Raw genomic sequence first — 14,674 nt, 5'->3', positions numbered from 1 at the left:
AGACATGCCTAGTGACAGCTGTTATTGTTCTCCACTGTGACGTTATCGACGTCCTCTGTAATCCTTTGCCACTGAGGAAAGAGGGGAAATGAGTCCTTTCGTTTTTACTTCCGGGTTGCACGCTTTCATCAGTTTACCAAGCTAATGTGAGCTAGCCGCCTTCCTGTTAACGTCATTAGTTTACCTAAGAAGAAACAAAAGCTTTTTTTCGTCCGGAAACTTGGTAACAACCGACTGGGTAGGTTCACAATTAATTTTAAGGCCGTGAAAGTTGTATGTAAGTTTATGTAGACGTAGCGAACCCGTTTCCTCCTACAGTAAAGAGTTAGCAGTTAGCTAGCTGCCCTGCTAGCTTAGCCTTTACCGACCGTATTCAGCTTCGTGCTAGCAGCGATGCTAGCGATGCTAGCTTGGTATAATAACATTAACAGTATCGTTTGATACAGATCACTGTTTAGTAATGATAAAGTCCGAATTTACAAACGAAATCGACGCCATTAGTGATAAACAACCATAGCTAACGTTAGCTTTATTAAGGAGGAAAAAAAAGTTTTTTGTTTTTTTTTAATCGACCATCCACAATCCGTCGATCTTTGTTAACAGTGGTGTTTTTTCAATCAGGACAAAGGAAGGGTGTTGGTTGACACATCAGCTGTTTTACAGTAAACAGAAGTCAATAAGCGCTTTTGTTCTGTCAGCTTATTATTTTCTGAAGTTTCTGCTATAGCTTTTACAAGTTTCTCAGTTAATTTTGACAGCCATTTTTTCAGTATCTTGTAAAAAATAATGGCTGTAACTGGACTTACAATGTTGTTATAAGATGCTTTTAACGTTTTAGAGGAAGTGGAAGGGCTTCAGCAGTGATCATCTTTCTCGTTAGTCTTACAGGATATGGCATAAGCCTCATGAACTCCACTTACGTTTACAGACAAACTTCTTGATGGGACAACTTTGCAGCAAGGGTCAGCTTTCTCCTTGGACTAAGTGGCACAAAACAACACAGTGCTTTCATTCATTAAACTGGATGTTGCGCTTATAATGGCTGTGTTGTGTGTTTCATTTAGTTTTTGCATGCTCTTAGTATGCCGTGAGTTCACTACGTACTCAAGTGAGTGAACTCATTTGACCTTAGAAAGGTTGGATTGGGTGTGTTTATATTTTCAAGTAAGTTCAAGTATACATGTGTCAATGGAGAAAATAGTCAAGAAACTTCAGCACCAGCTCTGTAGCCAATACCATCTCAATAAAAGTTAACTTTAATTCAACATTTTAGCCTTCATAAGGGTAAAAATATTCAGAGCAGGATTGCTGTTGTTGGATTGCATCAGTTTTAGATTTGTTTATGCAATAAACTGGCAACAGAGTGTGTCTCACCAGATGTATAACTGTATGTTGCTCAGTATTATTTCAGCAAGTTAAATCCAGGCTTTAAGCAGAGCTCTCATTTTGTTTTGCAGGTTCTTTGAAGCATCTGTGGCCACTATGCACGAACAGTAATAATGAAACCTCAAACAACGGATGTGCATGGGAAACTTCTTCTAAAATATAACTGCAGTCACGAGTCGTCACTTGGCAACTCCCTGGAGTGGTGCAGCTGTTGCCATTTCCTCCCATAATCCGCCATGTCATTACCAAATGAGTCCGGAAACCGAGGGAAAGATCGAGAGAGGGGGGCCCGTCCCAAGGTGAGGCAGAGTCGGTCGGAGGAGAGACGAGATTCGGGTGGTGGACGGAAAGGTGGAAAGGGGAAGAAAAAAGGCCTCGCCTCCCACGAACCAGCGACCGAGCGGCCTGTCAGCGATGGCTTCGAGTATGGTGAGTTGCTGGGTGAGCTGGAGAGCAGGGACCAGTCTTCCTCATCCTCCTCCCCTCTGAGGGAGAGTTGGAGATGGCAGGGTTTGGAAGTTGCTGCCTCTTTACTGGGACAGGAAAGGGCAACAGCCAGGCCTGGTCTGGGAACACTTAGCTCTGCTGCAGAGTTGTCTGCACCCAGCGAAAGTGATGGCAGAGGATCAAGCAGCAGTCGCACTCTCAGGCAAAAAATCCAGGATGCAATGGGGCAGTGTTTCCCAATAAAGACACACAGTGCAGCAGCACCAGCTCCGCCTTCACAGGCTCTTTCATCAGCAACTGCCTGTGCCTCCTCGAGGCGGAAGATCCATCTCAGTGAGTTGATGTTGGATGACTGCCCTTTCCCTGTAGGATCCGAGCTGGCTCAGAAGTGGTATCTCATTAAGCAACACACGGCCCCTATTACCCAGCCTCCCCTGCTAGACTCTGCAGTAGTGTGCAGTGCCCCAACTGCAGCCATGGCTACGGTGGTGGAGGACGTGGATGACAGGTTACGAGAGCGCAGGCGCATCAGCATCGAACAAGGTGTTGAGCCGCCTCCCAACGCAGAGATCCACACGTTTGAGGTGACGGCCCAAATTAACCCTCTCTACAAGCATGGCCCGAAGCTGGCTCATGGTATGAATGAACTAGCCGGGGCAGACAGAGCCTCCGTTCATCAGCAGCAGCAGCTTCTTCTCCAAAGACAGCAGCAACACCAACTCCTACTCCAGAGCTGTTTGGACACGCTGGACGAGGTGGTGGCCTCGGCGTCGGCCTCTGTTCACCCGTGCGATACCGTCTCTGATCCTGTGGTTGACCCAGAGGTGCCGGCGGCCAACATAACCTCCAGAGCCACACTTCCTCAGACGGACCATCAAAAATCCCACGATGGCTACCGGATTCACACTCAGATTGATTACATTCACTGTTTAGTTCCAGACCTGCTGCAGATCACCAACCTCCCGTGCTACTGGGGGGTCATGGACCGCTACGAGGCAGAGACGCTGCTGGAGGGAAAGCCCGAGGGCACCTTCCTCCTGCGCGACTCCGCCCAGGAAGACTACCTCTTCTCCGTCAGCTTCCGCCGCTACGGCCGCTCGCTACACGCGCGCATCGAACAGTGGAACCACAATTTCAGCTTCGACGTCCACGACCCCAGTGTCTTCCACGCGCCCACAGTTACGGGACTGCTCGAGCACTACAAGGACCCGAACTCCTGCATGTTCTTCGAGCCCCTTCTGTCAAACCCCATCCACCGCACACAGCCCTTCAGCCTGCAGCACATCTGCCGAGCGGTCATAAGCAGCTGCACAACCTACGACGGCATTAACATGCTTCCCATTCCAAATGCTTTGAAAAAGCACCTGAAAGAATACCACTATAAGCAGAGAGTACGTGTACGACGTATGGACACCTGGTGGGAATGAAGGACAACAAAAAAACTGAGTGAAAGAAACTACCAAATACATTTAAACGCAACTCTCTCCTAACTGAACTGAACTGAACTGAGTATTGCTCCTCACTCTATTTGGATGTATTAACCTACACCACACTGTACTTATTTATTTTATTCCTGCTGTCTTAACAATTGTACTAAACCACACTGATGAGGCAATATGTAATCTCACCGATCTTGCACACTCAAGAGTTCTTTATGCTCAGATTAAACAAACTTATTTAGATCCGTCTCTGAGACCATCCTCACACGTTGTGCGTGTTTTTTCCGAGTATGAGTAAATCAGCTTAATTATCTGACGATGGGGGGGGGGGCAGAGTCCTGGTGTGAATCGAGATGATTATAATAGAGCTGTTCATCAGTCACGTGCTGAGAAGGTGAATCTCATACAGGCAAGCTTTCTTTCTCGTCGCTGAGGTGTTGAAGTGCAGCCTGTCTGCGGTATTAATCAATTTTTTTTAACTCACTGAGCTGAGAGCTGATTGTGAGAGGTGAGATGTAGGTGCTCGTGCTACCTGGTCTTATTAGAAATGAGAATAGGAGTCAGGATTAAGATTCTCACATTTGTTTTTAGCTTTGTGGCTTAATTGCACGGAAAAGGTGCAAATTAAAGAGCGACCAGTGGTTTAACTCCTCACTCTGCTGCAGTGTAAATTACGACCCTGCCCTGTCGCTGTTGGATGCGGTTACTGGTGCAACAAAGCGCACTTCTGGCCACACCCAATTGCACCAGGATCTGGTTAGATGAGAAACAGACAGACTCAGAAGATTACGACCAAATGAGCGGGTTTCTACATGTAATCGTAAATGTTAACGTCTCTGGGCTCAGATTCTAAATCATTCAGCTGCTTTGTGTTCAGCCGGGCCATCTGTGGGCTTCCCTACGAGGTTAAATTGCATGCAGCCCGCGCCAGTGGTCTTCATTAGTTTTGAAGTAAAGGATCAAATGTGGCCTACATGAATCACCAGTGAAGCAGCTGTATTATCAGAATGCAAATGAAGAAGCCCAGAGGTGCGTGGACCTTATTTTGCTCAGAATTTGACTGTTGTGCCACCCAGTTCCCGTATCCAGTCCTCAGGGGTGTGGCCAGCTTTTTTTTTTATTTATTTTTTTTTGCTTTGCATTTAATTGTGATGTGGAAACCGAGATCCTTACAAAAAAATACATATATATATGTTGCCGTCGATCCTGCTGTGCGTATTTGAAAGAGGTAGGGTGTCTCCATACTAATCTTCCATTCCAGCTGTTCAATGACAGAATTAACATAATGAAATGGCACTTGTGAATCTACTAATTAACTGAAAGAGTGATGGGAGAAGGAATGTATTTCAAGCTTTTTTCTGGGGGTTGACACAGTCAGTTGGAGACAAAAATCTGCAAAGATGAGTCGGTAATGAAGGGAGGACTTAAAATACAGTGTAAGAATATAAGTCAAGAGGCTAAGGCCTAAACTTCAGTGCAAAGAGACTATAGTGGATCAAATAGGATAGAGTATACTCTCAAATACACACTCAAAAAACTATTAAGGGACTCAAATACAAGGATAACATCCATTTGAATACTTTTATATCATAATTCAATCTCTTTGAATTATAAATGTGTCCCATTTATAATGTAAGATACACCTTTACCTTCTCAGATGATAAATGATTAAACATCTGCATATTTGAACGTACAAATGCAATTAGCAAATATGCCCCCAAAAATTCCCGTAACGGCACAGAGAGAGCAAAATGTATTTCATGCAACACATACTTCCATTTACCTCATTATCTGTGACTTAAACAAAGATTAATTGCAAAATTTACCTCTGCGGTGGAGCCGTTCACGGCTGTGTGTGTGAGCAGCGTTTTGTGTTAATGAAAACACACAAGAGAGACCACACCGTTGGCCGCGCTGTGCTGTGCGCTAACTAGTAATCACAAAAGACAACCGTCCCAGTGTTAATGGGGAAGCATGGAGAATGAGTCCTAGACCATCTCCTGAGCCGCTGTGATGCTGTTTTCCTCCTCCGATTTGACATGCATGATGTAAATCATCCATGACAAGCAGTCATCCGATAATGAAGCCGCCATAATTCGAACAGCCGTCCCAGAGCACCATTTAAGTGGATGCAGAATGCAGAGTCTGGACCTTTGACCTTTGTATACTCGATTAAGTCACAACAAAAACCTCAACCATAACATAATTTACAGTGAGTGAAGACTTTTGACCTGCACCTACGTGCACAAGTGTGGGCTACACTATGAACCCTCTAGACAAGCAATTTCACCCATCTGACAGCTCAAGGTTTTTGCCTTGTATCCCGCCACAACAACACAAGGGGTCTGCGACTTGATATTCCATCCAGACCAGACCCTACAGGAAGATGCTTTTGTTTTCCGGAGCACGTTTCAAGACCGCATACTCAGATTCCCGTCATTTTTCAAAATGGGACTTGAGCTGTGATTGTAAATTCACGTGAAGGTTCTTGGAAAGGAGCGTGTAATTCGATTATTTCAACTGATGGCCTTGCAGTCGGTGTAACAGTAGGAGACTTGGTGCATAGCAGATTAGCTAAACCTGCAAAAATGTGAAATGTGTTCACAGGCAAGCAGACAGTTCAACGCCAGAGTCCATTTATAAATAAATAATGGGACTGAGCAACACTCAACACCTAAACTGTCACTATTTTACACATCCAGCACTGAACTAAATCACTTTTATAGGAATGTTTCTAACATATTGTAAAATAAAGTATAACCAATTCCAACTGGTCAATTAGAAAGCTCAGAAAACAACTCGCTGTTTTAACAAAACTGCACAAATGGATTATTTTTCCATTCCCTACGCTTCTCCCATTACTTCAGAATGCTGTAATACATCAAGCACAGCAGGGGGCTGTAAAGAGCTTCAGTGTGTTTTACACCAGCTGCTCTCAAGCCTGTCTTTTCTCTGTGTGTGGTGCATTGAGATGGCGGGATTGAGCCTTGGTCGCTGCAGCTGGCAGCACCGTGGCACTCATCATACAGGTATTACAGGCCCTCGGGGGGGGAAAGGAGGACTTTTCTTTTCCTGGATCAACAGGCCCGGAGGGACAGGATGCTCGAGCAAAGCAGAAAGCTCATTGGATACACATACTTAGTGTGTTTGTGCCTGTTTGGACCTCTTTTTACCCTTCCTTCCATCAAGGGAAAAGATTTTCCTCTGAGCCTAATCTCTACAGTTCAGAATCATGGGGGTGGAGAATAAGCTTGGGATGTTCACAACACCTGGGGACAATTACTTTCCCAAATAATCTTCCGGTCATAATCTAAGAAACGCCGTAAAAGGCTTTGACATGGCACAGATTTATTTGAGACTGAAACTTTTTTTTTTTTATAGCTCTACGCTGTTGGGTGCTGTTTGTGGACAAATATAGATTGTAAACCAAACTACCATGAGACCCAGTGTGTATGTGGGCCATTAATTCAGGGGAGGGCGTATGAAACTGATTTCTAATTCTTGCAAGTTGCATGCAGCTAAACGTGATTCTTCTTATCCGCCCAGAGAGGAAGAACACATTTCTGTGAGAGAGGAAACACTGCAGCTCAGAGAAGTTATTTTTGGTCAGCAAATGAATCCAGCTGAATTCCAACTCTGAACATGAATCAGAGCATTCTTCTTTCTTTTTTTTTTTCAAACTAAGCGCTTCATGTCAAAGCCAGGTAAGTAATTCCTGAGATATTAAAGTTTCCATTCTTAAAAGTGTCTCAGTTCACAACCCTTTATAGGGCTGCATTGTCTCACAGCTGCACGCTTACGTTTGATGTTTGCTTCCTTGCAAGTAAGCCTTTGACAGCACAATAATTCCCATCAATGTGAAATCCAAATGTACTCCAAATGTTTTTTGCGTACATGGAGGCCTTCGCTGCAGAAAATGCGAAAAAAAAAAAACACCTGTCAGTATTCTAATTTGAAGCTGTTTTTTTCCTCACGGTTCAGTCTCTTGCTTAGCCCATTTTCACTCAACTCTACTCTGACACGTTGCTGATGGAATAATAAGGGTGTTCAGCATGTTACAGCTAAGCCAATGGATACAACACAGATCGATGGGATTGCAGTGTAAATCACACGCGACAGCCCATATCCGTGGCTTAAGCCGACAAAGTCATTAACCAACCAAGCTGGGAAATAACGCAGGGATATACTATGGAAAAACGATGACGTTCGACCGCATTTAAAGCCTTGCAAATTCACGTCTAATGCAATCTGCCATTTAAATGTAGCTGTAATGTGCCTCATAATGTATTTGTACAAACAGTTTGTAATGGAGACACAGATAGCGCTGATATAATTATAGATAGGCATTGTTTGTTTGGAGGAGAATGCTTAATTGCAATAATCCTTCAGCATCACTGTGGAAAGGGCCCATGCATCATTGATAAAAGGTGGCGGAAAAAATATCTAATTGCACACATGATGAATTAAATTGCATAACACCTGCGCTCTGTGACTAATTACGCAGTTGCGCAACAGTTGCACTGGCCAGTGTGTCACAGTGGAAGAAGTCCAAATGATAAAGGAATGTGTGGACCCTGCCAGCTAGTTATTGTAAGAGTCGTTCGTCATAATGGGCGCATTTTAGACCCAGAGATATTTTTATTTCAGCATGTTGTCAGTGACCGGAAGTGTTTAATTTGCAGGAAAATATGTCAGTGGAGGCCAGATCACCTAAATTACAAAGCAAATTACACAAATTTACACAGCGGTCTTGTTCTTGTGTTATAAAAAAAATATGTATGTATATATAGTATGTTTAATAAGAGCCTTTTTTAATTCATAAAGTGGCCTATGCTTTTGCTGGTAGTCTCTAATATCCAGTAATACAATTTATCTCATTGGTTTACATGTTTCTGTGACCATGGACTGTACGGTGGTAGCATTACCAATATATTCTTTACGTCAGAATACCAGATGGCGATAAGATTGATGGAACAGACGCATTGAAATTTACATAAAAAAAGTAGGCACATGTATTTTTATCACTTGATATGATTTATGTGAGACAGCTGTGGGCCTTTTGTTAGGTCTTCTTAATGTCATCAACAGTGGCGTCATTGAGCGCAGAGAGCAGCTAAACAGAACTCAGTCATCTTTAGCCTCTTCAGTATTACCGCCTGCTGTTTTTTTCATGCAACTTTAAAGGAGAATTACCGTTTTTTTTTACCACTTGGACCTTATTTCTGGCATAAAATGAGATCTTTGGTGTCATTTGGAGTCGTTCGGAAGATATGCGTGTATCCATATAGTGGGAGTGACTGGGGCACCCAAACGCAGCCTCTAAATAAAGCTTTATCTGCCGCGAAACTCGTTCATATCACCAATAATTTGTTATGATACGCTAGTGCTATTCATTCATTCATCTTTTATACCCGCTTAGTCCTGTTAAGGGTCGTGGGGGTCTGCTGGAGCCTGTCCCAGCTGTCATCGGGCGAGAGGCGGGGGTACACCCTGGGCAGGCCGCCAGTCCATCGCAGGGTTAACGTGCTAGTGCTATTCCCCGATCATATTTTATGCCAGAAATAAGGTCCAGGTTGTAAAAAACGGTAATTCCCCTTTAAGTCATAGACATACGTCATTTTAACAATGTAAAGTGATTATTTGGTTTATTTTTAAATTCAACTATCATTTATACATTCATGTATAAGTCTGAGATGTTCTTTTTGTATAGTGATCGATGAAATTGCCTAATTTCTGATCTTTCTTGTCTTTTACAACAATTTATATGTAACCATAACATCAGATTATTTTGGTTTGTCATGAAATAAGATGCACTGTTCAATACTGCAAAAATATAAAAGACTGTTTCCATAATTTCCGGCATTTTCGTCCACGGCACCCGCCTGCACCAATGCGCTGTAGCGTGGACAACATTAGCGACACTGTAAAAAATGCAGATGTTAAGAACAAATAAGGATTTACTGTTCTTGGCTAGAAAGTTTAGATCTGGTGGTCTTAATTGTGACATTTTGCATTGATGTTTACATGAGAAGCAAAATAAAGCCAAACTGTGAAACAAAGAAATCATTTTTTTGGTTTATTTGTTTTATAGTTTTGCGCTGGCTGTTTTTCCTTCTGTGCGAGAGTGATATATCGCACAAAAACATTATTATTTTTATATGAGTAATTCAAATAATTTGACATGAACAGACTTTTCACAGCATGCATTTTGATGCATCAGAGCTGGTTAAACAAAAACACAATTAATGACATTATTTATGCCCCACCCCCATTCCATTTAGTTGGGCCCAGGCCCTGGTAATATGAACTGTGGCTCACTGGAAGTATTTGTGACACACTAAATGGAATGGGGCCGTGATTGACTTAATCAGCTGCACCTGTGTTTGCCCTGCTTTGGCATTTCAAAATGGCTGCTGTGAAGAGGACCCATTTCAGGTGCCTGGAAATGTCTTCAAAACATTTGTGTCTAAAGTGCTGTCGGAGTCCTGCTGGGGTTTTGAAATTCTGAACCGCTGCTCGTTAACTATCTTTGTGGAAAAGCAGACGCTTGGTCCGTGTCATGAACTTCTCAGGTGGTATCAAAGGCAGAAACGAGGAGTAGCATAAACATAAACAGGAAACAGGAACAAAAAGGCCAACACCTGTTGCTAGCAAATGTCAGGCTAACAGCATCAGCACAGACGGGCAATGTTAACTTTGGAGGCGTGCAGCTTTGGACCAGCAGATGTTTACAGAGTTTGATCACCCCTCAGATATAATGGACTGATAAATGGCAGACTTGTGCACGACAGAGACAATAAGAAGACAGCACTTCACCTCTTAGCATTGAAATATCCAGCACAAGCAGAGGCTCAGAGCACAATGGATAATTTAAATAATGGTACTCTGAAGAAGGCATATGATGAGACAACCAGAAGCCCACGCAGATCATCAAGACCACCTAAGTCAATACCTGGGGATTCTTCAGACAAAGTGCAAAGTAAGTACATCTTCTGAAATTCTGCATCTCTCCTACACTTGCCGCTGTGCTGTATGCTGCTTTTATCCTCTGGCTTGAGCTCAGTTTGTGTGATTGTTTGGAATTAGCTATGGTTGATAGAACACCTGCCTCGTACATGCACTAAGCTGTGTGTGCCTGTCAGCATACTGTTCTAGCGCACGGTATTGACGCAATTAGCTTTTTAGTAGACTTGGAGAAATGTGTACAATTAAGCCCTTGCGCCGTCATTCAAATGTGCACGCAGTTTTGAAACCATCACAGCACTGCCAGCAGCTGTGTGGACATGCAGAACATACAAAAAAAAAAAAGCAGGAGCAGTGCTTTCCCCTATTAACTGTCTGCTTCTTGAGTGACTGTAGAGGCTTTAGGCAAAGTTATTACCTCAAAGTAGCCTCCATTCTGCTGGCGCCCTTGTCAAAGAGAGTGACACATGTTAGGGAGTGAGCTTGACCAACTGCACAGGTCCAGATAGCGGAAAGAAAAGGCACGGTGGAGCTTTAACTGCATCCTAACAGGTGACCGAACATGTCAGGGTGGTTTCCTCGCCTGTGATTGATGTATTGCTTCTATCGCACGCGTCAGTCACGGGGCTCGGATAATTTTTTGTTTATCCCTCCGTGTTCCAGTTAATGTGCGTGTTTCTCGAGCGTACTTAATAAAACCTGGAGGGAAAAACGGTCCCAGCATGATGAGTAAAGTGATTTACGAGACAAATGTGCCAATTCAACTGCTGTCTCCAAGTGGAAAAGACTGCAGATGCGCGGGCACTATGTGGATCCGTTCAGCTTTGTAGATGGACAGCAGATGGTCCCATCACAATACTGGCTTTTGTGTTTTTTGTAATTCCACTTATTTGTTTAACACCACTACAATGAAAACATCTCTGCAGTGTTTCCAAACTGAGAGAGCACTTGTGAAACGTGTTAGCCGCCGCAGACTGAATTTGTCTATTAATCTGACGACATAAATAAGTTCCAATTAATTATACTCGCTGGGCATAGCGGTCCACAGTGTAAACCAGCAGGGATCTGACATTCTGTCTGGAGTCACATCATTGTCAGCCACATGCCAGACACTCGGCGGTGAGCAGTAATTTGAGATTTAGGCTGAATCGTCTCCATTTGCACGATGGCGTTGACGGATGCCTGTGTCTTATCTAAGGTTTTGCTTTAACGCTTGAACATCGCATAGAATTTAAATATAGTGAAGGAGAGAAGTGGGGAGTCGGTTAGTGGTTTGAAAACCTGGGGAGGCTGTGGGGACAAGATGTGAGCGGTTGGCTCGCGCTGCATTCGTTGGCAACTGGGAATTCAGAACTTCTGATCTCAGACAAGGAAAAACTCATTAGCATTTAGTTCCGCAAATTCAGAGATATGTTCAACCCCCGACTTCCGCCTTTTATGTCATTTGCTATCCACCTCATCTCTGCCACCTTAATCCAATCCCTTATGTTATGCTTGATTTAATCATTTGATAGACAGCATATGTTGCATGTCGTTGTATCTCGCAGTATGTTGATGCCGTAAGATACTTTCATTGATAAGGGACTTGTGAGCTTTCTGTTACGACATGGGAAGTCATGTACACAAAATGCTTGGCGTTTAAACTGTGAGGACCCTGCTGCTAGGCAATGAGGCTAACAGCTTAGCATGTTAACTTAATGTAGGAAATGCAAAAGCACGATGAAGGGGAGCGGCTGTTGGAATTTTTATTAACGTTTTCCTCAGGCATACTATAAAATTATGAAGAAAACATTGTACAACTAGACTATGAATAGTGTTGAACTAGTTCAAGTTCATAGTTCACATTTTTTAATTTTGAACTAAGTTCATAGACTCCGAAATTAATTATTATTATTATTACTATTTTTTTAAATGAGCTTCTTGTTCAGAATCTCTGACTCATCTGCCCATCCATCCCCAGCCCGTGATATTTTTTTCCGCCAGTGCTTTTGAATAACCACTGACTGTATATACTAGGAAATAACTCAAGTGTTTGTGTGGATCAGTTGCTACTGCAGTGCCGGAGGCGGCTTCTCTTTCAGCTTCACCAGCCATGCTGTACGCCGTAAATCGCATGTCGGCTGATAACTGTCGTAAAACTTTTTTTTATCGGGGGTGAACGTTGTTATTTCCCTCCAGATTGAGCGAAACTCACGTATACGTCCACAGTTGGACAAATGATGCATTCAGATCACAGTTCTCAAAAATATGAATGTGTTCAATGAACGCCATTCATTGGACATGGTGGAAATGTTGATAATGATTCAGGGCTAATTCTGATCACGAACTTTACTTTCCATGTGCGACATATATGCAACATTGCTATTAAGGGACAGAGAGCCCAGATCCAACACCACTTTTGCTACTAGACTCTTGAATGTTTTTGCACTGACGTTTTACACTTGGACATTTCACACTATAAAAAGCATAGGGGAACATAATCAAGCGCTGGATGTATGAACATACTGTAACTGCTTTAGCTTCCTGCTGTTGTGCATGTTGTATAACTGCCAAGGCCAACATCAGTGTTATCCATTTATACCTGTGCTGTTTCTATTACGAAAAGTCCAAATGTCTGCTGCAAAGAAACTCTATTGTGTGTTTAAAGTATAGCTGGCGCAGCACGCCATTCAGAGGTGTTTTCAATAACCCTGGTTGATTAGACCTCTTCAGGTGGAAGTCTGTTGGAGCAACCAAATGAAAACTGTGTAATTTTCGTAATGTCCTACAAATCCAAAAGAAGGTTGGAGATTAGAGGCCGGTCAAATGCGATCTGTAGACGCCCTTGCGCTCCTGGGAGGAGGCACAGTCAGTCAGAGCAAATGCAAACGCCTGTGTTGATGGACTGTGGGTGTGTAGTGTTCAGAGACGGAGGCAGGGAGATGCTGAATGCTGACAAAATAAATTATCTCTACGATGATATTGTGAGGTAGCCAGATTGTTGAGATGTAAAATGAAATTGTTGCCTAACTATCAGCTGACGACTGGAGTCATAGGCAAATGGAGTAAATGAAACACAACCCACATAAAACCAAGGCATTTTGCTAATGCATCCAGGACAAAAACTGCAGCGTAGAAGAAAACTGCTTAAAGTCCGTTAAAAGCTAATCTTAGGAATCCAAACAGATCAGTAATATTGAACCTGAGCGCACATTCAAGTTAATGGGACTAATGATTTACTTTATATTTGCATAGGCAAGCCAACAGTGGGATTTAATACGATAATAATGTTTAACTGGAAACTGGCATGGGGTCCACAGGATCGGGTTAATGTCATCATTTCGATCATTTCTAGCTTGATTTAACCCAGTGTCACAGTTCTTATGTAGATTTTATTGCCGTATCAGCTGGCGTCAATGAATGAAGTTTGCATATGTGGAATAAGTTGTTTTAAAAATGTGTAGTGAAGAGTCAAGTGCATAATATCTGCTTTTGGGGGGTTTAAGTACATTTTAGAAGCAAGTTGTAGACATATCAAATGTTTTAGAGATATTTTACTGCCTTACTTCTGCTTTGGTTTTATTGTTATCCTCCACCTTCAATTCAAGCGATAGGTTTCAGTGACTTGACAGCCGCAGCATATCGGCTTCTTTCATTTCCAATTGGAGAATAAAATAGACACTCTCAGTTTGGTCCGTGAGGTAAAATCACAGCAGCTACCTCCTTCCTTTTTCTAAAGCAACTACAGTGAATGCTGAGCACATGGAGAAGACCATAATTTGAAAGAACAAATTAGGGGGAAAAAATATAGATGAGTGCAGGACTTTGTTGAAAAGGCGAGAATAAAACTCCCAGAAGTATTCTGTAAAAGCACAGACTGCACTAGAATAAGAAAGTGCCACTAATTCTTTGTGTTCATAATCTTATTTCTATTATAACAATATATACTGGATGGTTCACTCCAAGGTTCCAATTTTAAGAGGTTTTAAAATTGTGAAGAGTTCCTTGGCTATACACGAGCAGAACAACAGACTATTTTACATTTTCTCTGTAATTAATGAATGATGAAGGTTTTTAAAGGGGAACTACTGTTTTTACAACCTGGACCTTATTTCTGGCATAAAATACGGCCGTTTACTCACCCATTTAACTTTTGTGTAATTCATATTCCTTCGGGAGATATTTAGATCTGCGTATATCCATATAGTGAGAGTGACTGGGGCACCAAAACACAGCCTCTAAATAAGGTCAGAAGACATCATCCGGGGTCTGTAGGTCAATCTCCAGACCCCGTATGATGATAACAGGTAACTCTGGACTCAACGGGGAATAGCACTAGCGTACGATAACAAAATATTGGTGAAATGAATGAGTTTAGCGGCAGATAATGCGTTATTTAGACGCTGCGTTTCGGTGCCCCAGTCACTCCCACTACATGGATATATGCTGATTTAATTATC

General features: G+C 42.7%; 1 protein-coding gene across 1 annotated transcript; it reads left to right on the top strand.

Moving 5' to 3' along the window:
• The first annotated feature begins 17 nt into the window (after nucleotides 1-17).
• Nucleotides 18-3,513, top strand: socs9 (suppressor of cytokine signaling 9). Its single transcript, XM_084558409.1, has 2 exons — nucleotides 18-238; nucleotides 1,458-3,513. Exon 2 carries the CDS (start codon nucleotides 1,623-1,625, stop codon nucleotides 3,258-3,260), a length of 1,638 nt encoding a protein of 545 aa, XP_084414535.1. The 5' UTR covers nucleotides 18-238; nucleotides 1,458-1,622; the 3' UTR covers nucleotides 3,261-3,513.
• The last annotated feature ends 11,161 nt before the right edge of the window (nucleotides 3,514-14,674 follow it).

This window comes from Chelon labrosus (genome assembly GCF_963514085.1).
Source record: "Chelon labrosus genome assembly, chromosome: 13".
NCBI lineage: Eukaryota > Metazoa > Chordata > Actinopteri > Mugiliformes > Mugilidae > Chelon > Chelon labrosus.
The sequence above is the reverse complement of the archived record's forward strand: the minus strand, read 5'-3'. Positions and strand labels throughout refer to the sequence as shown.